Here is a 24,018-nt window from a genome sequence, read left to right on the forward strand (position 1 = left end):
CTATAGTTTCTACTTGTTTAGTACTTTTTATTAGTTTAATTTTCTGATTAATTGCTCAGGTTTTTACTGGAATACCGTCATGAGTGGTAGATTAGATTTCATATTAATGGTATTTTAGATAAGCAATGTCACTGTTATTGTTTTTATCAAAATTGCATAGTTTGTCTGGAAAATATCGAAACTTGTCGAGAGCCTCTTGTATGCGTTTGTTTTTCTTGTTAAACCTTTTACATGCCTGTAATAAACAGGTTTCAGGAATCTGATACAAAAAACATCTCATCTTTTGGACGAATGTAAAAATTTTATTTTAGACCTACCTTTTAGTTAGTGTTTCGTGTTGGTCTGGTTCACTTTTCGTGTATTTTAATGTTTAAAAGTGTGTAATATGTGTAGACGCGCAGATCCATTGGGTATAACAAATTTGACATGATCTTCTCTCATCTGATTTACTTTAATTTACTTAATCCTTCTTTCTGTATAAATGAAATCGATTATGTTGTTGTCGAAGCCTTATAAATTCTGAAACATAATAGTCTCGATTTTATAATTTTATTTTCGAATCGAACCTGTAGTGAAGTGAAATTTTTCATTAAAATCTCTCGTTTCGTGATCGAACAACTTAATCCTTTCAGTTCCCCGATTTCTCAATTTACTACCGGAAAATTGAGATATTCAGTTGCCTGAATAGGACCTCATTCTAACTCTAGAAATTCAATCAAAAAATAAATTGTCATTTATTCTTTTTCAAATTTAATCTTATTGTCGTTTCAGATCCTAAGTTTCGTAAGTATGTATATTAAAACAATATTTCTCTTCTTAAAGGTTCAAAACGTCTTCTTTATTAAGGTTCTTTTTGATCTCTTGTAAGTTCTGGCATTTAATTAAAGATTTCAAAACTAACGTAAAAGCCCACTTTAAATATTTTAACTTTCAGATCCGAGTCTTTTATCATCATTTGAAATCAATACTTTTAATAAAGTTTGTTGTTCTTTATCAGTTGTCAGTTTAGTTTATACTAGCAGGAGTTTGGCATTCAATCGAGCAGCTTATTTTAAAATCAATATGTCGACATAAAGTTCAGACAATCAATTAAAGATTTAAATACAATAGGGCAAAATGAATTTTCCAATATAGGAATAAATGTTTTTTACTATAAGTATTTTTTCATTTTATAGATGCGAATGAGCTTTTATGGGAGCCTTATGGTTCTTCCATTTTGGGGACTCCCATGATTATAGTCATGGCTCCGTCATTGCGAAGAGGCGCACATCTTCCCACAACTCTCTTGCTGTTTTTCTACTTTTTCTTGTTTTTGCCCCTGTCATTGTCCGTCAACGCAGCTGAGGTCCTTCGGCCAGTGCCTGAACATAACAGTGAGTACCTATTCTTATATAATGTTATTTCAGCAGTATCAAATATCATGTAACTATTACAGTATGCAAGACCTTGGACATTCGAAACAAACTGGAGGCATTCAAACAATTGAATGATTGTCACGTGATCGAAGGCTCGTTGCAGATTCTCCTTTTTGATACCGTTAACGAAACCGAGTTTGCCACGATTTCTTTTCCTCATTTAACAGAAATCACTGACTACTTGCTGTTGTTTCGTGTTAATGGTCTCAAAAGTCTAGGGCAATTGTTTCCTAACTTAGCTGTGATCCGAGGAGAAAACTTGTTTGCCGGTTCAAAATCGTTGATTATCTTCGAAATGGCGTCATTGCAAGAGATCAACCTGTATTCCCTTACTTCGATTTTAAATGGGAGAGTTCATATCGATAAAAACCCATCCCTTTGTTTTGTAAAGAGTGTTGACTGGTCCAAGATAACAGGAAATGATGATAATGTTTTTGTTAAAAGTTTTAAACCTGAAAATGAGTGTCCTGTTTGTCCTCAAAGTGTAAACGGGAAAGCTTGTCCTCGTAACGAAAAAGAGGGTAAATATCTATGCTGGAACCGAGACCATTGCCAGAAGATATGTCGTTCTAACTGTAAAGCTTGTAATGATGAAGGCGAATGTTGTAGTCCTCGATGCCTTGGAGGTTGCGGAAGTGATACTTTGAAATGTATTTCTTGCAGAGAATTTGTTCTTAATACAGCAAAAGATGAGGCTTCAAAGTGTGTACAAAATTGTCCATCACGATACTTAGAATATCTCGGTAGACGATGCATTACTCAAGACGAATGTGTTAATATGGTTAGACCTTTAGATTATGAAGATGTCGATAGTTTGACAAATATGGTTCAGATAAACCCTTACAAAATTCATGATGGAGAATGTATTTTAAGGTGTCCTTCTGAACACGTCGGTAACTACACTAGTCATAGCTGTACTAAATGTAATAATACATGTAGAAAAGAATGTCCTGGTGCTAGGATCGATAGTATCAACTTGGCTGAGAAACTGTTTGGATGTACTCATATAACTGGATCTATTGAAATCCAAATAAGAGGTGGAGATCAAGTAGTGAAAAGTCTGGCTTATAACTTAGGGATGATTGAAGAGATTGATGGTTACTTGAAGGTGGTAAGATCTTTTTCATTAGTCAGCTTGAATTTTTTAAAAAACCTGAAAAGAATACGTGGCAATATCTTAGAAAGCCAACGTTACAGTTTAATAGTGTTGGACAATCAAAATTTGCAAGACTTATTTGACTGGTCTTCGCATAAAGAGTTTCAAATCGACAAAGGCCGACTGTTTTTTCATTTCAATCCTAAACTTTGTCTAGATAAGATTGAAGCTTTGAGAAAAAAAGCTGATTTACCTGAACCTGACATAATGGAAGTTGCTAGCAACTCCAATGGAGATAAAGTAGCTTGTTCCATAAGCAAATTGGAAGTAAATATAACCAAAAGATTCAGTAGATATGTTGAGTTGGAGTGGGCACCTTTTGAAATGGATGACCCTAGAAAACTGCTAAGTTACGTTATATACTATAAAGAAACCAAAGATAGAAATGTAAACTTCTACGATGGTAGAGACGCATGTGGACAAGACAACTGGCATGTCGATGATGTGGTTAACGATGTCAACATTGAAGTCTTCTCTCACACTTTAACTAATTTGGAACCATACACTCTCTACGCATTTTATGTTAAAACTTATACCATAGCGAATGAAAGACGTGGTGCTCAAAGTGACATTGAGTACTTTACTACAAAAGCTGCACAACCTAGTGAACCTGCTGGCGTGAACGTTGCAAGCCTTACACCTAATTCTCTGTCTATAAGTTGGTTCAATCCATCCAAGCCCAATGGGCAAATGTCCCACTATGTAGTTTACGGAATTAAACATCACTACGATCCATTACCCAAGGACCGAAATTATTGCAGAGATGGTGTAACTGCTGATATATCTAAACCACTTTCTACAATTCCACCAAAAACCAGTACTCAAAAATGTAAAGAAACTAAAGACAAGGAGGAACCCAAAGTAAACGAGATGGATGAGCAGGCCAGAATCGATTTCGAGAACGCTTTGCATAACAAAGTATACGTAAGAAGATACGAGCCAGATCGATCGCGCAGGAGTATCGATAATGTTATCGTTGACAAAGACACAGTTAACTCAACTTTTTTGTTCGGTGTCAAAATACCCGAGTACCTAACTCGCAACAACACCACACTTCCTGTTAATACTACCGAACCAGGAACCCATTATCGGGAATCGTTTGCATTTAGGACGTACGGTATGCAACGCGATGTTCAGGTTTATAATCTTAGGCATTATACAGCTTACGATATCTTCGTTTGGGCTTGTCGTGGAAAGGAGGAGGATGATACTGAAGAAGTTTGTGGTCAACCTGCCCATCGACCTGCACAGACTATAGCAAAACGTAAGTATTGCATTTATGTAGTTATACTGGTATGGCAACATGTGACCCCCATGTCAAATGATGTAACTTGAAAAAGAGAACTTTAAGTATTTGTTGTATTTGCAGCTCACGCTGATGATATAAAGAATATTACGGTACTTAACACGACATCAAACAGCGTAACTATCATGTGGCAACAACCTCCAGACCCAAATAGGATGATTGTTTCAGTAAATATATATTACAAGCGAGAGGATTCTAAAAATGTAAGTATTTAATTTATATAGTGAAATGCACCCGTTTGAATCTTGCTAATTATAGAATCAAGTATCCAGAGGATGCATTTCTCACAGGGATTTCAAAAACTACACTAGTGATGGTAGATATTTGATGCACACTATAAGTGAACTTTATCCAGGAAACTATAGTCTTTATTTAACTGCTTGTTCATTGCGGGGACCTGGTAGTCCCTCTCCATCGATAGTGTTTTATATTGCAGAAAGCAGTCAAAATACCACACTTATTGTTTGTCTTATTCTGCTTCTAATAACAATGGTAAGTCTTAATAAATTTGGGCGCACTGTATCCAACTAAGAAAATTCTATTTAGATTTCAATAATAGCTGCTTGGCTGTATTACAAGAAAATCAAGAAGGAAAGAAACGGCAGACTACTCATACCTAGGATAAATCCAGACTATCTCACAACCTATGTTCCTGATGAATGGGAGGTACCTAGGAAAAACGTCAACTTTGTAAAAGAATTAGGTCAAGGAAGTTTTGGGATGGTTTACGAAGGGATCGGTGTCGATCTTAAAGAAATGCCTGGCAAAACTAGGTGTGCAGTAAAGACTGTGAACGAAAATGCCACTGCTAGGTGAGTGTTTACCAATTCTTAGGCATAAATTTCGATATAGGACATCGGTTTGGAGTTAATTTCGTTAATTCAACACAAAACGTGTTTGTATTTATGTGGGTTGTGGAATTTTAGAAATTTCCTACCTACAAGGCTGGAGTTTGGCCAACTACATGACTTATAGATGTTTAATTTTTTTTTGCTGGGAGGTGGTTTTATTCAGCACACTAGGAATGATTTATTTCTTATTTTTCAACTAAAAGGTTCGAAAATCGTATATTTAATTAAGAGCAGCTTGACAACAAGGCAAACAAAACGACAATATTTTTGTGTGCAGAGGCAGACGTGTGAGAGTTTTCTTAATTTCGCATAAATTCTTAATCCTCCTCTCTGTCAACTAAACTGAAAAGCTCTTGTAGGTCGTTATGTTTTTACTAATAGCACCTTATGGCTTCCAGTTTAATTTACACGTTATAGTTATCAGTTACTGTGCTAAGATTGACGGCAATATTTACATTAGAGAATACGCGCAAGACAATATGTAAATAAAGGAAAAGTATCCAGCGTGCTTAAACCAAGTTATTATAAAACCTTCATTTAAAAAACCTTATTTACTTTTAAATTGAACTACTGCCGTACCTTGCTGCATTTCAAACAGTTTCCTCCCAGACAGTAAGCGCTAGAACGATCGCGAAAACCACCTTGAATGAGAATTACATTAATCGATTCAATTGTCGGCCTTGAGAGTTGTCATCGTAACTAGAGTAAAAGTAATGAGATTTGATTGATTTCATGTGATCATTCGTGTACAAGTCTCTTGTTTTCGGTTGGCGGAACAAGAGTAGTTTAATTCCGAAAAACGAAACGAAATGAAAAAATGCATAAGTACAAGATAAATTTCCTGTTAGTTTTCTTAGCTCATCTTTTGTTGTGGAAACAGTAAAAAATAAAGAAAATATTTAGCAATTATAATTAGCAACTAAAAGCATAACAATAAAGTCCTTTTTTATCTTTTTTGCTAGTGTATGATGGGCTTCTCTAAAATTAATAAAATTCAATGTGAGAATACTTTAAATTTAATTTCAGGGAGAGAGTTGAATTTTTGAACGAAGCTTCCGTAATGAAAGCCTTCAACACAACCCACGTTGTCAAACTACTGGGAGTAGTATCTCAAGGTCAACCAGCCTTAGTAATTATGGAATTAATGGCTCACGGCGACCTCAAAACGTACTTGAGATTTCATCGACCTGAAAATGGCGACGGTAGAACCCCACCTAGTTTAAAACAAATTTTACAAATGGCACTACAAATAGCCGATGGTATGGCGTATTTGGAAGGAAAAAAGTTTGTTCACCGTGATTTGGCAGCGAGAAATTGTATGGTTGCCGAAGATCTGACGGTTAAAATTGGAGATTTTGGAATGACGAGAGATATCTATGAGACTGATTATTATCGTAAGGGTTCTAGGGGACTATTGCCGGTGCGTTGGATGTCACCGGAAAGTTTGAAGGACGGCGTTTTCCTCCAGTAGTTCTGATGCCTTTAGTTATGGCGTCGTACTTTGGGAAATGGCTACTTTGGCTTCACAGCCTTACCAAGGATTGTCCAATGAACAAGTTTTAAGGTTAATTATTTACATACTTATTAATATTTGCATAAATCTCGAAAATCAATTAATAGAGAAAAAAATAGTTAAATTTAATTTAATCTAGGTATGTGATGGACGGTGGATTAATGGAACGACCGGAAAACTGTCCCGATAAACTATATGAGATAATGAGTGCATGCTGGGATCCTAAACCCGGCAAAAGACCAACTTTCATGGAATTATGTGAAACACTGTTGCCCGACGCGAGCGAACATTTCCTAGAAACGTCGTTTTACAATAGTGAAGAGGGAGCTGAGGTGCGAGCTATACGAGCCGCTGCTGCCGAAAGTACTGCAACGGGTGATGGAGACGACGCGGACGCGGATGCGTCGACGCCGTTAAATCCTCTGCCGCCAGACTTGCGCATCGTGGGTGCGTACGCGGCTTCATTGTCAGAGCATTCTGATAGTGCCCAAAGCGTCCACGTCGATCCGAACCCTAGGTTCTATAGTATTTCGGAGGATCGGACTGCTAACGGTTATGCAGGTCAGGCTAGAAACGGGAAGGCCCAATCGCAATGTTAAAGTATATTGTTTTGGCACTCGTTTAAAGGTTAGGAGGTTTTCCGTAATATCGATCGCTGCCTTTTCACAATAAACTTTATTTTGTAAGTAGTAGGAATGAAGTTATTTTGATACTCTCTCTGCTTTAATACGTTAAGACCATTTTTATGTGATTTAAAATTTTGAGGAATATTTTACAAGTGTTAAAGGCCTCAATTTTGTGCATTTCTTACAGTCTATATCGATTAAATTTACAATTAGTTTATTGTAGAAAGGCTTCTACAGTAACAATAACAAATGAAGCTGATGGGCTTAGCCGTTACAAGTACAATTATGCTTATACGGTTTCTCGGATATTTCCTGCAGCATTTCCAATATACGTAATATTTTTCTAGTAGTTTTTAGGTCAATTTAAGCTTTTAAGTGAGTAATAGTGCCTAACGCTTGCGCAGTTTGTATAAGTGAAGCCGTCTAGGCATAAAGGTATTTTTTAGCTCCGATCCTGTTTTGGTACGCTTATATACTAATGTGCGTGCCGCACCACTTTAGTTCTTTTAGCAGCCAGCGGTTACAATCGTGCGATTCAAACACCTCTATTTTATATTAGAAGTGTTACTGACATGACTATATAAAAATATCTTCCTTGTCCAATTTTAAAATATACAGGGTGTTCTCCAATAACTTTTATAAGCCAATATTCAGTTTATTTCGTACACAGGGTATTTGGGTAGTGAAGGGGTCATTTAGCTTATTGCTTATTTTCGTACAACGTTGTTGTTCTGAATACTGTTTTGGTATTGACATTGAGTCAAAATTGGTTTCTCATAAATTGCATGTCCAAAAAAACAGACACAAAGCTACTATATCTAATTTAGAAGCAATAATCGATGCATTTTTGAGTCAAAGCATTTATACAGGGCCAGTTATTAGTTTAACAATCCTAGAAAACTGCAGAGTTTAGATGTCAAGCTTTTACCTTTGTGGTTTAGTATTCTGCTAGTTTCTAAGATTATTTTACTGATAATCAAAGTAACTAACTCTGTGAATTTACAGGATGACCCGAGTTGTCTAACATGAGAAAGACTTATTGAAATAGGTATGTTAAGAATAAAAAAAAATTATAAAGCTTTTAGTTTCCGATTTAACAGACGGATATGTTGATATTTTAATGAAGAAGCAAATTTATTAATATGACAGACACTGCTCTGAATATTTTTATAGAATTTTACAAACATTGACAGTGAAACAAGTTTTTGTAAATGGTTTTTTTTAACAGCACGTCACATCTTTCGATCATTATAATGCTCTAGTATTGTCAACGTCTGTAAAATGTACTTAAATTTGAATGTTATTTATTAACATTTTCACCAGCCTGTAAATCGGAAACCGAGTTTTCTTTTAATATGTGATAAAAAACATTAATCTGTGGTAAAAGCCGTCGTAGTTGAATTTTTTTCTCATGCTAAACACATATGTATAGAAACACCCTGGCACATACCATGTAATGAGTTGTTAAAAATTAATTAATTAACTCGAAATTTCAATCGATTGCTCGCATAACATAACTTGATCATAGGTGGTTTTACGTATCGTCTTGTCCCATTTTTTTATTGTGCAATAATATGTGAAAGTTGCTTAAGACCAGTGGTAATTAATTCAAATGGTTACCCCAGTCCAATTTAGTATAATACTGGTTTTTAGAATATCTCAAGTATTGCCAAAAACTAATTGCTGGAGAACTACCTGTCCGCATTTGGTGTAACCTAAAAAAAAAATTAAGACTGTAAAGTTACTGTGAGGTTTCAGGGCTCTTATTTTGACATTTAAAAAGGTTAATTTGAATATAAATGATAAAATTCAAGGGTTATATTTTTAGAAAATTTATTTCATTTAAATTACATTTTTTTTCTGCAAAGACACTTTTAAAGGGTGCGCGTTACCTGTAGTAGAAAATGTTTATTCTTGATGAAAGAGGCCAATTAAACCTATATTAAACCGGAAACAGTATTTTTTATTTAAGATGTGCCTTTGAGAGTGTTTTTCCAGGTCGGAAAAGTTTTCCATTATAAAAGGATTTTCAGACTTTTCTGGAAATGATACATAAAAATATAAACTTTGGTAGTGATAATTTATTATTATATTTGATATCTTAAAGGTAATTAAAATAGTTTATCATAAGTTATTAGGTTAACTTTAATTAAGTACAATAACACACTAATACGGTTCAGCTCAATATCAAATCGGAGAATTATTTTATATGTATATAATAGGAGATTGATTAATTTTGCGTGTAATTGTGCAATTATTGAATCTAGTATAGTTTGGTGTTTAAAACACTTTTTACTGTTGACAAACTTCCGTTATGGAATCGAAAGACTACAATGTTAAATCAGCATAAGACTAAACTGGTCGTATATAGGTAATAAAATTAATATTAAATGAGATTGCGTAATTACATACACATTAATAATAACGTTGAAACCGTGTAAAAGATATTTGTAAAAAGTTAACAAATGGTTAAAATCCGGAACCCCGCAAGTATTAAAAAGACGTTTTATGTAATTGTTAACCAGGACTTTATAGTACAGTTACGACTTGTTGTCAATGCACCCAACTTAAGTTCCTGTTAGTTAATCCTTTATAATTTAGTGGCCACTTTTAAACTATTACTATTATATGTTGTAGAATTACGAAAAGCTTACGAATATGTACGCCTACATAATGTATTTATAACTTCTGATTATATTTTGTATTTTGTGACATATTGTACATTTCTTTATTATTTTCTACAAAGTAAAACAAGTAAGTTATTACAAGTTTATGGTGTATTTTTTCTTATACTGTTTAAAAGCCTGACAAATTTGATTTCCATAAAAAGTCCAGAAAATAAAATTGACTACATATGGGTGCCAGGTTGTTGTCATGGTCAGACGAAGGAGGTGGAAAATATCAAATACAAACACATTGATACACATCTAATATGAAAAACCTTGTTTATTTAGAAAAATCACAAACTAATTAACTACAAAAGCAAGGTCTAAACGAAAAGTTACAAAAAAACTGGCTTAAGTACGCCCAAACTTTAAGAACATTTTAAATAGTTGCGGAACCGTCCGAATCAGTATCGGTACCGTCCGGTGGAGAAGGTCCAGTTTCATCGTCACGACTTTTTTGATCATCAGGCAAGGACGGATTCTCTGGAATTGCCTGTGAAAAACTCGGAGTCTTGGGTGATACATGCGAACGGTAAGCATAACCGAATGCTGGTTCCGAAATACTTCCACTAAATGGAATTGTATCCACAGAATCGAAAGAAGTGATCGACCCGCTAGAATCGGGTGGGATGGGTTGGGTAGGAACATGAATTTCTGAACCACTTGACCCCGAGCTGTAAAACAGAATACGTGGTTACTAAAATATTCAATACAATAGTTATTTATTGACTTACTCATTCACTAGTATAACATGATTAGAATCCGATGGATACTCCACGCCAATGAACTCCACAGAAGGATCTAGAAGTACAAAAAATCAGAATTAGAATTGAAACTGTAATTAAGTAACAGCTTACCAGATGATAGTGTTGACCCAGAAGAGGTACCTGGTGGGTTATCACTGTTCACCAGATCTAAAAAATAATGTAATACTGTAATAATGATAAATTCAATTGGATAATCCTACCTGATCCTGAAGGTTCCTCAACGGATTGGTCATTTCCAGATCCTGAAATAAAATTAAGCCTTCAATAAAAACTTTGAAAAAATAATATAAATTTTACCTGATGTGGTGCCAATTGAAGACTGAGATTCGATAATTATTACATTTTCTTCGTCGGACATCTTGCCCTATAAAATAAATAAAAATGTACTTTTTGTATTGTCTGATTTTTTAGAGTAAAAAAATGAAAAAAAAAAAACAAGACAAGCAAACAGATAAAAAAATATATAAACCAAAACTCAATAAATTCAATCTCACACAAAAAAAACTCAAACCTTTTTTCCTCCAACATTCTTTTTACCACTTTTCTGAGGTTTACAACTTTCCAATTGTTTCTCTTCAGTACAATCACCGTTCACCACAGTTGGAACAACACTAACAACAGGGACTATGTTATTCTCTTTTAATTGCTTTAAAAATGCACTCCTGTCTTCCTGCAACTGTCTGCTTAGTTTCTGGAACATTATAAGTCGTTTCTCTAATGCTCCTTGCTCTTTGGATAAGGCCACATGTTGTTCTGATAAAGCTATCAATGAATTTACACTGGATTGCCAACGTTTTTTAATGTCATTTCTTTCAGCCTCCAAGGTATGAAGTTGTTTACTCATTTTAGCCATTTCCTCTTTGAAAGTGTCAAACACCTAAAATGATGTGTACCAAAAACCATTCTATACATTTTTTTTTCTACTTACTTTGCTGCTTTTAGACATAGTTGTTTCAAAATCAGTGTACTGGCTTTTATACAAGTCAACTTGTGCTTCTAAACTTCTATTTTTTTCTTGTAGTAGTACTACTTCACGTTGATACTGTTCCAGTTGCATTTCAAAGTTGGTTTTTTTCAGCTTCAAAAGTTTGTTTTTCAGCTTGATGCTCAATCTCAGCTTTTTTAGCTTGAGTTTCAGCAAGCTTTTTCTGCAAATCTAACTGCTTGGTTACATTTTCTAAATGGCTTTCTCTTTGCTGATATTGTTCATACAACTCAGTTAGTTTTTGAGCCATATTCTGGTTTTCCTCTTTTACTTTATTTGATTTATCTTTACTTTCTGTTATCAGATTTGTTAATGTATTGAGTCTCTCAGTAAAAGTGTTTGCAACTTCCCTTCGTCTGTCTTCCTCCTCTTTAATCCGGGCTACATTTTCCTCCTAATACAATAATTATTACTTTCTATTGTACACAATTAACTGATGAAAACAACACTGACACACAAACAAAACCTACTTACTTTAATCAATTTATTTTGCTTTTGAAGCTCTCTACATAAACTCTCAAGTTGCCCCTTGGCCAAAATACTCTTACTCAATTCAGCTCTATCTTTTTCATGCTCTTTCAAGCACTGAGCATACTGTTTTTCTCTTGCTTGCAAATTTGCATTACAAGCTCGGTTTTCATTATAAAGTTCATTATATACAGTCTCTAAATGCTGCAGCTTTTCTTCAGGAGTCATGTTTGCAGTTGCTTTTATGACATTCTCCCAAGATCGAGGGTCCCTTTTCCTGTATTTCTCATCTTTCTTCTTTTTAACTGGTGCTTTAACAGCTTCGTCTCCCATTGTGATGTTTCTGTTAAAATTATTTATTTGATTGCAGCTATTTAAGCTTAAGTAAAGAGGTTGCTGTGGTTAATCTTGGAGATTGAGTTAACTCACATTGTATGGTTACTTCTTTGAAGAAAAGTTGTATCACAATTTTAAGGTTAGTTGGTAGTTTTACTGGATGCTACTAGATAAGCACTTTTTATTTTATTATAACCGGTAAAAAATAAATTTTAGTTGTGTTTTAAATTCAACTTGAATTAACCAAATGATATGCCATGTGTTTATTTGTTTACAAGTTGTCATTTGATGTGCCAAAATAGGGTTAGTTGGATTATTTAGTTGAAGGGAGAAGTGGAATATGTTTGTCTTACTTTACTCAAGGCGATAATAAAGGATAACCACTGATTTTTGTGCGCCTCACAACATACAAACAAGGAAAGGCTCAAACTCAAAATTATAATGGGGTAATTTCTTTTAAATGTGGGGTTTGTCCGTCTGTCAAAAGTTGGGATAAAATCAAAGAAAATTGATCTTACAATAATACAGTACACAGTGACAAAATTTAAAATACATTATTACATCATACAAATTCGCTTTGGAGAAAAGATAAAATAAAACAGGCACTACCAAAATATGTATATGTTCAATGCGCCCACGCCCAGGAATGGTTAAAACCATAACCTAAGCCTGCGCAGTTTACTTTATAATATGAATAACGAAAAATGTCTCACAATTACAAGCAGTACAAAATCACTACTTTGATAGGGTGTGAAATACCTGAGTTACTAGTTTACCAAACCAAAACGGAGGTAAATCTGAAACGTGGAACCAACATGGCGGACGTTCTGCTTTAACAGAAAAACGTTTACGTTTGCTTTAACATATATACTATAGGGGTAAAACTACTTTTTACCATGATCGAAGACATTTGAATTTCGAAAAAATATTAGGTACACCATAACTTTTAATTCACACAAACCATGAGCAGTTTAAACGCAAATTTTTATTTCAAAACTCCGCCATGTTGGAGAACCCACGCCGGCAAGTGACTGTACAAAACAGTTAAAAAAAACTTGGTTTTCATGGATTTTGTTTAAAAAATGGTATTATAAAACAATTTTTGTCATTACCTTCGTAAATAATCGCAGTTGGGACACAGGACTTTCAAAATCACTTACTAAATTTCCGATGCGTCTAGAACGAGCCAAACTAGAACATGAGCTTGCGCTGTCTACGGCGGAAAAGAAAGAAAGGACGCCTTGTGATCACCACCAAGGAAAAGGAGATCGGTGTTGCCAAACTGTATTAGACATGTTTTACTACGTATTGTTATGGCCTTAATTCGCACTGTTGGCAGATTATTTCAGACTTAGAATATTTAAAAATGCCTTTTTATATACCTTGTTAGTATTAAACCTCTTGCAGGACCCACTTTGTAAAGGAAATAGTAAATTGATTTAAGCATAAAATCAGCCAATGGTAGTAGAATGTCAGAAATAGGTGTGAGACTGGCAACGCTGAGACTTAAACATTAAATGACAGTTTAGACGTTTAGGTTAATAGAGATGTGCTTGGGCAATTGATGTAATTTTACATATAAAAATGTAAAATTTAATTAAAACGGCAATTAATAGTATTGAATGCTAATTATGTCTGTATAGTAAACTAAAACAAAGCTTATTGTTAATCCGTAATATGATATTACCGAACCAGAGTTTGTGAGGTTAACAAGACATGCTATTCAATGAAAAATGCTAATTAAGGGATTACTTACCAATCTGTTTGAAAAATTTAATTGATTAAAACTTCTGTAACTTCTACTACTTCCAGTGTACTACTAAACATTATACGGAACACAACTAAAGTCGAATTTACCTGGAAAAGGAGAAACTTGTCCTAAAAACCTAGGAAATTTCGTTTTATTTTTAGGTGTCGTCCTGTGTTGCTAAGTATAGATTTCAAAACGTGGTTAACTTTTCGAATGCGTACGAACAATTCGTTGCATTGCATTGCTACTATGAAGACTGAATTGCAGAGATGAAAATAGTGTTACAAATTCTGCACGTTTAATATTAGACTTTTTTTAGACTTTATTTAGATTTAATATCAACCTGTATAGCATAATTAATAAACAGCGTGAATGTAATTTTTATAGGATTTTATTGCTAATTTAATTCGTGGAAAAAAATACTAATCCTTCACCTTGTACTGTATAAGGAATTTAAATGCAAAGAACGTATTTTTTAGACGACTTCTTCAATTCTTATTGCTTGTCTCTAGAAAATGATTGTTATCTGAAACGTAATACACAAGAAAATTACCACCAAATTGGCGCGTTTATGCTGTACACACCCTGTATGAACTAGCAATTATTGACGCTCACTGATTGGTCGGGGACGTTCACATGGAAGGAGAGACACTTGAGAGGAGACAACAAATTAACGTTATTTCATTGTTTGGTGATATGGGGTGTAGTAGTCTCTCCAAGTTTCCCTGAAGTTCTTTTGCGGAAAAATTGGATGAGAAGTTCTTTTTTTGTCTTCACATTTATCAAAAGTAAGTATGTTTTTTTTTTCGTCGATAGTACACCCTGATTTTTTTCTTTATTTATTTTGGGTTTAAATTGCGTTTCCAATATTTGCGTAGTTGTTTTCCACTTGAACAGTTATTTCTGGATCAATTTTATACCTCATCTTTGATGACACCCAATAAATATACAAATAATATTTTAAAAACATAAATTTGGTTTTAGCTGAACGTCTGCAATATTTCTTATTATAAATTGAGTGTTGAAAAGTAACTTCATTTCTGGAAGTGATAAAAATTTGACTTGTAACTCAATTTAAATAATATTCAAAATATAAATATAGCCCTCCTGTATTAATAAAAGGAAATAGACCACCTCGTATAAGGTCGGTGATTTAAAATTGCAGACCGGCAATAAATAATTTAAAATTCGAATTAATCGATCGTTTTAAATGATTATATCAACGCCGGTTATTGTAATCAATTACCAGTGAGTCGCCTATATGGGGAACCTTACTAGGTGCACCTTAAAAAGTTGTGAACACAATAATGTTGGATTTTAATATGCAGAAGTGGTATTCAATAATTTATCGACAAATTTGTTTGGTATGCTAAAGAAATTTAGCATTTTTGTCGCCAAAAATATTGTTTTAAATGCAAGAGTACGTTTGGGAAGAACCCGAAACTGTTACATATTTAAAAAGGACAGCAAAGCAATCAACGTACTTTTTGGAATTTGGGGCGAAAGAAAAAATGATACTTAAATTGGTAATTTTCAAAATTGTGTTTTTTTTTATTTTGTAAACGAAGATCTTAGTTTCTAGACTATCGCTAAATTATCTCTTAATTATATTTCACATGTGCGTGGTTCAATTCCAATAAAAAAAGTTATCACTAAAATAATAGTTCTTAGTTGATATGAAGTTATCAATTAACCATAACTAATAATAATTTGCAATAAATTTATTTCACAGGAAATGGGAATTACCGGATTATTATCGAAATGTTGCAATTTCTATTAATGATTTCAAATTTAGTGCTGCCAGGAATTTAAATATATTTTATGACGTTTTATAGTCGTGGTTGGTATCATATCACAGGTCGAACAAACAGAAATTCTGAAATTAACAAAGTAAAGCCAATAAGCAAAAACCTTTATTCCTCGTAAAAATATTGAATTTTAGCAGTAGCGAGTTTGCATGTTGGAGAAAAAATTAAATCTCCGGTTACAAAACTATAAAAGTTATGTTGAGTGTTTCTGAAAATTGTTTTGTATTACACATGCTGGGATTGCTAGATCCATGAAATGTTTAATATTTTGTGAATCAGTTGCCCTAGACCCTTCAGATGCAGTCATCATCTAATCTATGTTTTTCTTTTAATATCGTAATATTTGATCCGATCCATCAAAATACGTTATCTGACCTGAACTTTTGTTATATGCATTATCTACTGCTATATTTTCACTGAATTTTTCGGCTAGACGGCCTAGAAATTACATGTTTACTCCCTTGCCATCAAATTTGAATAGAGCTTTAATTTGAGTCGGTAATTTCTGAATGCAAGTATCATTCTAGACGCCCTAGATCTACATAAAAGTTGATTCCCACTTTCTGTCTTTGTAAGTACCATAACGAAGTAATTATATTTATCTATACCAGTTTAAAGTTAACTATTAAAAACTACAATGACTTTATCTGAACGAACAACTTGTAAACAAAGATTTGACTATCACTAGTTAAGGTACACATACATTAAGCCGATAAAGAAGTCGATTTATTAAATAAGAGTTGGTCAAAAAAATTCTTTTGTTGCAGATTAGAGAGTCCGAGCAGTGTAAATCTGGTGGTCGTGCCGGTCGGTTAAATAAAGTGGCGTGGGGGGAAATTTGACTATGTGCTTTTGGACTAACTGACTAAACGTTCACACTAAATCGCCATGAACGTGACAGAAGATATTTTGGTACCCAAATCCAGAGCAATGCCTCAAACAATTATTTATCTTATAGTCACAATGTCGTTCCTCATTGGAATCATAGGAAACTCCTCAGCTTTAGTTATTTTGTATCGATCGGCCAAAAGACGTAATAAGAAACATGTTTTAATGCTAAGATGGTTAGCTTGCAATGATTTAACAGCTGCTATAGGGATGTTGATTATTACCAATCTTAAGAGATACACAACAGGATTGTCAGAGTTCTGGATTTGTACTTTTTTTACTATACTTCGAGGATTTGGTTTTGGTTCTGGAATTGTGGCTCTAATCATGGCTTTGGAAAGATGGTTTGCCCTTACTCGACCTTTCTTGTATCATAAGGTAAAGTTGCACTTATTTTGTTACATCCCCAATATTCATACGTCATCAATTAAACCCCAACACATAATGGCTTTTTTATTAATAGTCAATTAGACCACTTTTTTCACATCAATAGTGCACTCTCTAATATGCCTAAAATGGTGGTTTTACTAACATTTCTGCGTGCGATTTTAATGACTTTTATTATGGAAAAATCGTTATAAAATAATAATGGATTTGAAATATTAAATCACGCACACTTTTTTCTACTTCTTAAATTATGCACGATTACGCGATAAAGCTTACGAGTCTTGTATTATTTATAATAACTTATACCAGCTAGTTTTCCTTTTCTAACAAGGTGGAAAGCGCCTACAAAATTTAATTTTCCGATCGGGAACTAGACCCTGAAATGTGAATTGATTAGTTTTGAACTTGTAATTATTCTCCGGCCGTTTTATGCGATTATATGAATCACATTTCGCGCACACGTGCATAATTAAACATGTTAATGACAATTTGATATTCAAAGCTAGTCTTTTATGCACTGTGACGTTAATTTGTTTGAAAAAGAATGATGAGATTCGATATTTATTTCAAAGTAAAAATAATAGGTATAACTAAAATTTAATGAAAAATAACGCAACAATATTATTAGGTATATGTATGTTATAAAATTAGTACTACAATCTGTCAAATAGCAGAATGTACAACAAGAGTAGATATACAGTGCGTTTTTTTTAACGCGCAACATAGGATTTTACGTGTTAAATTTTTAAGCCCATGTTAGACCATGTTAATTTGGAACTACAAGTATAAAACTTGACGGGTGTGTCTTTAGTACCCTGAAGCTTAAGTAAGTTTACCAATTTGGTCTAAAAAGTTATTTAAAACTGGAAAAAAATCTTTTTTTTTCGAAAAGATTTTATACTTTCATACTCCCTGTATGCATTGTTGTTCCTTGTTGTTTTTAATACTGGCAGGGCAGGTAGCAGGTAAAGTGACTTATTTTGACTGCATCACGACCAGACATCTTTTGAACGTCAAAAGGGCATTTTATGATTGTTTGGAATATACTGTTTGGCTTCAAACGGAGGTCAATTTGAACAATTCACTTATAAAAATACTTCTTTTGTTCTTAACTTTCTTGATATAAAGTTAATGATCACCCTGTTTTACTTTCTACGCCAAATTTTACCTGCTACCTGCCGTGCCAGTATCAAACACAACAAAGAACAACAATGCATACAGGGAGTATGAAACGATAAAACCTTTTCGAAAAAAGATGATTTTTTGCAAGTTTTTTAACACTTTTTAGGCCGAATTGGTAAATTTACTTAAGCTTCAGGGTACGAAATAGCCACCCGTCAAGTTTTATACTTGTAGTTCCAAAATTACATGGTCTAACATGGGCTTAAAAATTTAACACGTGAAATCCTATGTTGCGCGTTAAAAAAACGCACTGTATACTAAATGATGATGATGTTTAGTTTGACAACTGATATGTTTAGCCCTATTTTATAATTGTATAGTAGAATTATTTATGGTTTGTCGTCGTTTTTCATATTCATTTAGCTACCTCCTATGCACGGAGAAAGATAGCTGAACTCAATAATCACTGGTATCCATTGAAATTTCTCTCTCAAATCTTTTTTGACTTTTTTGACATATTCTTGATTTAAGTGAAATATTTAGCAAGTTTAGATCAGTTGTTTATAATGATTCATTTCGTAACTCTGTACATATGACAAAAGTTGATATGCAAACCACTTACAAAAAAATCAATTAAGCAAAACTGCAAAAAGCACACATCAATTATGCCATAAATAGGACGGTGTCTATAATTCCTTGTTAACTGGCACTTGGCTACAGCAAGACACCAACAGCAATTTTTTTAATGGGAAATTATGATTATGAATAGTTTTAGGGAGGTATCGATCGACTTGAGTGCTTCTAAACGTGCGTCTATAAACACTTTGAGGTTGAGTTTTATTAAAAGTGTTTAAAAATAACGAGAATATTTCCACTGTTTAAATACTTGATAGAGCAAATACAAAAAATACCCGCATTTGACCTTCAGGTCTTGAGAATTGTTAGTTTAAGCACCTCGTATGTAACAAAATACATTTTATTTGGTGCACATAAATGACGTTATATTTAATTATATTTATACCATGATAGTCTGATCCAAATATGACTAGAATAAATTAGTTTTTTGGCAACTTGCTTATTTACATAGAATATTCGCAATTTGGCTTTATTTTTTATTACTTCTCTTTTCAGCTAGTGACTTACGACGTACTTAAACGTACATTATGCTGTTTATGGTTGGCTAACCTTTTCTTCACTTATTCTCCTTTATATGGATTTGGCCTCTATTGGGACGGAGATTATCCAGCAGGTCTAAAATGTCGTAGATATAGATTTGGGGTTACAACCACTGATAGTATATTTGCTTGGTTAAATTTTGCTGTCGGTAAGTAATTTAATTTAGAATGTTTAACATATTTGTCTTAATTCTGATTTTAGGGACTCTAGTCTGCCTAAGCATTGCTCTATGCAATATAGCAGTAGTTCTGGAACTTTCAAAAATTCGCTCCCAAAATAGAGTACTAGTAAGAAGAATCAGTCGGTCCATAATCGTAAACAATAGAACTGGATATACTAGACACCACCAAACTCCTGAAGAAGTTGCTTTTGCTAAATTGATGGCGTATATTTCTGTTATTTTCTGTGTGTGTTGGGGACCACAAATTGTGAGTTAATTAATTAATAAGCTTCAATGATATATATTGCACATTCAGTAAACAATGTGGTTGTGACAGCAATTGCTCCTTGAGGAACTATAAAAGCCTGGTTTGTTATCCGTTATGAGTTAAATTATTACTGATCAGAGTAAAAAACTGCCTATTTTTAGTTACTAATTTTCAAGCCAGATAAGACATGAAACCATTTAGGACTATGTTTGTGGTATTCATAATTTTGATAAATTAATTTTTTTATATATTTATCTAAATTGAGATTACTTTGTCGATTTCATGTTATAAAAATAAAATAAACTTTCAGATATTAATTCCAATTGCCCAACTTGGAGTGACGTCAAAAGCGTCAGACTTTCTGGCAAAAATTGCAGACATGCTATTGGCAATCTACTTCGCCTTGGATCCTATTGTTTACGTACTGCAACGATACCTGGAAAAGGGGAGTTTAGGCTTTACATGTTGCTTTCTCAAAAGAAGAACATCGACCAGTAGTTTGCCTACCACTACAACCACGGCTGCAGGAGGTACCACCCCCACAGCGGTTTTAATACCCCCACTCACTTATCCTGCACCACCTAGTGCATAATAGGCATTTTTGTATTATAATTAACATGAAAATAATTGGAAATTCTGGGTTAAGTTGCCTAACATCGATTTCTTTCATGAAAAACTCCAACTCGACTTTAAATCAAGGAAATGTCTTGACCTACATAAGGGCGATAGTTGTGCAATCAGTGGGGCGATCAAATCGCATGTTGCTTAAAAATAAATCTTCCAATTCTCATTGTGATTTTTTTTATCGGATTATCAGGATTTTCGAGTACTAAATATCTAATTCAAGTTGTAACTAATATGAATCCACGACATGCATGGTTTGGGTTAACTTCTTGGATTCACCCTCAAAACTAACTTGACATTTTATTGTAGAATCCATGAAGTGGACTACCCAAGATTCTAGTGGTTTTGACTTGGATTAAGAATGGAAGCCAACATGGAGGTATCCCTAATTTTTTATACCGATCGAAGAAAGAACAATTTCATTAGTTTGCACATAAGCTGAATTTTCCACTTTAACTAACTCGAACATTTAGTCAGTAAGTCTTGTAATATTAAATGTCTCAACTCAAATTGTTTGTCTATGTTATTACAGACTGATATATTTTTGTGATAGAATTTAACTTATATGTACTTTGGTCCTTGAATAAATATTTAATACATCTCAAAGCGTGTTTCTGTCTTTGACAAGCACGAAACTAGGAACAGCTATTTATATTTAGCCCCCCCCCCCCAGAAAAAAAACGCATTTGCGTAAAAGTATTTTTAGCTAAATGACTAGAAGGGGTTCAAAACACTTCTTTTGTTTAGTCAGCCTTAAATCGATCCCGAATATTAAATAGCAAACTTTCAATCAAAATCAGGATTTCAGTCTACCAAATGTAAAAAAAAAACAATTTGCATGAGGGTTAACCTGCAATGGTAGTAAACGAATTGACATTTAAAGCCAAACAAGTCATGTTAAATTTAGTACAGAAAAATAGTGGGGAGAAGTTAAACAATTTGTAGATTAGCTCTAGCAGGTCAACCAATCATATTTGCGGCTTTTAATGACGCAATTGTTGGCGTGTGTATTGTTTCTTTAGTCCAGTTATATTAGAAATGTTAATGTGAGGCAATAAAATCTTACTTCCTCCTACAACTCAAATAGCCATTCTTGGACGTAATTTTTATTTGAAAAAGTATTAATTTTTTCTTCACTGTTTGGTTAAGTCACCAACTTGTACAGATATTTCTTACATTTTATATCATACATTCAAAAAACCTAAAAAGTACAACCATAGAATTTCAAATATAACTGAAAATTAATTACATTTATGGTAAGGCAGTTAATTAAAACTTGGACGCTGATGACGTTGATGTTTCAACAGAAGTGGTTTGGTTCCCTGGTTCATCAATAAGGAGTTACATTTTCGCCGTTTTATGCAGAAATTCCAAATTGCCTGGTCTAAAAGCAAATCTTATGCCTCGACGCCTTTACTACCTTATCGGTCTTAACCCTGACCTTATCGCCATCCTCAAGAAGTAATTTCACGTTACACACAACTCTTGTGTGCATATGGCGCATGCGTTTCATGCAAGAAGAAACCTGATTGCTTGGACAAAGACGCAGATCTTGACCACTGTTAAAGAAGCTATCCAGAGCACTTGATCCAGGTAGTGCGGACATACGTTCATTATGAACGCGTTTTACGTTACGGTATCTATACCCTTACTATTGGTACTAGCTGGATTTAACCACGCTCACGGTCTTACCACTTTTGGAAAATCAAATATGAATAGTAATAATAACAATCCAGGTGAGCTTTTCATGTATGAATTATTATAGTAATAGGTTATTTTTGAAATTCATGCATGTTTGACACGGAAAGTGAAAAAAGTTGGAGATGTCACCGACGTGCTTCACTTTTGCGTGAGTTTGATCACACATTGTGCTTCCTTCTTGCAAGTTTTACACAAAATGTTATCCAAAGGCTTTGCCGTTATTTTAACGATTAATTTGATCCAATGTAAGTTAATACCAGTTTTATAACCGACTTTACAAAATTGTGTCAAGGTACTTTCCCGGTTTACTCATTTCTAATTTTCTGTCCATAAAAGTTACTTAAAAACAATATTTTTTAGATGCCGTAGGAAAAACGTGTAGCGTGCAATCTGACTGCAGCCCAATAAAAAACACAACATGTTACAAAGGGACGTGCTTATGTGGAGACAATCACGCCCCCGTAAATGCGGAGTGTTCAATTACTTTACAAGGTAAGATTCGCATTTTGATTAACACTCACTGGTAAGTAAATCAGAAAATTGAAAAGTAAAACTGTAATTTCCTGGTAATTCATTGCTTTGTTAAACGGAAACAAAGGGGTGGTTTCAAAACGAAAGAAAAAAGGTGTGCGTGCGGATTGAGCATTAAGACCTTTTGAAGTGTTGTTGTCACAGCTCCATTACACCTATAAATATCAGCTTTAAAGGCAGGTTTTGGCAAGAAACTTTGACCTATTAGAATCTTATTTTTGCCGCACCCAGTCTATTAAGATGGTCTGAAAGCGACTTTTAAAAGGGTTGCAAATTAATATTCATAAGTTTTTAACAAAAGCTATTTTTGATTAACTGTTTCAGGTCCAAATCATATTTGTACCAAAAATGAAGATTGCGTCGATAACGCTGAGTGTGTTCCTGTTAACTCATTGAAACCGACCAAAGATATTGCGCATTTATTTCAACCACCCGATTTAAACATTTGCAGATGCCAAGAAGGTTACCTGGAAACTGGTGCCACTTGTGGTGGTAAGTACCAATAAAAAACGTTTAAATTAAAGAAGCGAAGTCAGAACACCTATTTGGGTTTTTTTATACGTACTTAACCGCAAGAATAGTATTGATCGTCACCTCCACTTTCATACAACAGTAATTCATACATAATTATATGCAACCTTTCCAGATTCGAATTTCTGAGGTTAAAATTTATAAAACTGTTTCGTGCTTTGAATAGAACTCTAACATGTAAAGTTTGAATTCTTAACAACACTCAACTTGTTTTATTTATAACAAGTTTTTTGGCAATGTTCACTGCTTCATTCATTAAAAAACCATTAACCAAATTTGAACTTATACTGTTATTTGGCTTCCAGGAGGAATAAACACCGGAACAGTCTCAATCCTGCTTATAGCCGCAGCCATATACAAGGTGTTACTAAATTAAAAGTTTAACAAATTAAAAGTACCGCTTTTAAAACACACGTCGTATGTACTTAATGTTACTTAATAGTGGTTTATAAAGTTTATCTTAGTTATTGATTGTTGTTTGTACATTAGGATGTTAAATTGATATCCTGTATCCTAGTTTTGATGCTTTTCAAACTTCACGGTTACGCATTTTAAACTGCACTAAAATTGCGTAAATTATAAAAACATACACACAGCAAATAAAAGTATAATTATTACCTCCACAAAACTACTCTAGTTTTCATTAATAATAGGATTAGTTTTGTAATTAATAAACGATTTACAGTTATGAACAGTCACTAATAACTTACAACGCTTTAGCACTTTCATTCACTCATAAAAGCAGGACTATATCTTTATTATAATTTTATATGTATACCAGTTTATAAAATAAATCAATAAATACTTACAATTCAATATTTGTTATTCTCCTTTCCCAAATTAATTTATACAATTTGTTTTAATTCTTGCCCTCATTAGTGCTGTAAAACAAATGTTCTTGGTATCTAAGGGTACCCTAGTAAAAAATGCCAAGTTAGTGTTACTAGAGATTATTTTAAACTGTTTCACTCTTGTCTGTTCTA

General features: G+C 33.7%; 4 protein-coding genes across 6 annotated transcripts; 3 read left to right on the top strand and 1 right to left on the bottom strand.

Moving 5' to 3' along the window:
• On the top strand, positions 1-9,635 carry LOC145739151 (insulin-like receptor). Its single transcript, XM_081994547.1, is given in 9 exon segments — positions 1-410; positions 1,176-1,373; positions 1,436-3,835; positions 3,941-4,080; positions 4,136-4,369; positions 4,424-4,689; positions 5,755-6,190; positions 6,192-6,292; positions 6,381-9,635. Coding segments are annotated over 9 exon segments (4,260 nt in total). The 5' UTR covers positions 1-385; the 3' UTR covers positions 6,841-9,635.
• A 163-nt stretch (positions 9,636-9,798) lies between these two features.
• On the bottom strand, positions 9,799-14,069 carry LOC145739152 (beta-taxilin). Its single transcript, XM_081994548.1, is given in 10 exon segments — positions 9,799-10,207; positions 10,268-10,334; positions 10,391-10,447; positions 10,501-10,542; positions 10,598-10,664; positions 10,812-11,177; positions 11,229-11,393; positions 11,395-11,679; positions 11,760-12,096; positions 13,846-14,069. Coding segments are annotated over 9 exon segments (1,671 nt in total). The 5' UTR covers positions 12,087-12,096; positions 13,846-14,069; the 3' UTR covers positions 9,799-9,912.
• A 396-nt stretch (positions 14,070-14,465) lies between these two features.
• On the top strand, positions 14,466-20,878 carry LOC145739153 (prostacyclin receptor). Of its 3 annotated transcripts, XM_081994552.1 has the most exons (6): positions 14,466-14,627; positions 16,415-16,913; positions 19,176-19,368; positions 19,422-19,648; positions 19,959-20,178; positions 20,582-20,878. In XM_081994552.1, exons 2-6 carry the CDS (start codon positions 16,536-16,538, stop codon positions 20,629-20,631), a joined length of 1,068 nt encoding a protein of 355 aa, XP_081850678.1. In that variant the 5' UTR covers positions 14,466-14,627; positions 16,415-16,535; the 3' UTR covers positions 20,632-20,878. The 3 variants fall into 3 exon arrangements, with proteins under 3 accessions (XP_081850678.1, XP_081850676.1, XP_081850677.1); XM_081994550.1 differs by having other exon boundaries at positions 19,959-20,878; XM_081994551.1 differs by lacking the exon at positions 14,466-14,627 and adding an exon at positions 16,090-16,218 and having other exon boundaries at positions 19,959-20,878.
• Positions 20,879-21,781: 903 nt separating this feature from the next.
• sosie (oogenesis-related protein sosie) lies at positions 21,782-23,851 on the top strand. The gene is made up of 4 exons (XM_081993622.1): positions 21,782-22,008; positions 22,334-22,465; positions 22,829-22,996; positions 23,341-23,851. The coding sequence occupies exons 1-4, from the start codon at positions 21,888-21,890 to the stop codon at positions 23,409-23,411; spliced, it is 492 nt and encodes a 163-aa protein (XP_081849748.1). The 5' UTR covers positions 21,782-21,887; the 3' UTR covers positions 23,412-23,851.
• The last annotated feature ends 167 nt before the right edge of the window (positions 23,852-24,018 follow it).

Source organism: Ips typographus, linkage group LG16 (genome assembly GCF_016097725.1).
Source record: "Ips typographus isolate SLU linkage group LG16, UJ_Ityp_2.0, whole genome shotgun sequence".
Taxonomy (NCBI): Eukaryota; Metazoa; Arthropoda; class Insecta; order Coleoptera; family Curculionidae; genus Ips; species Ips typographus.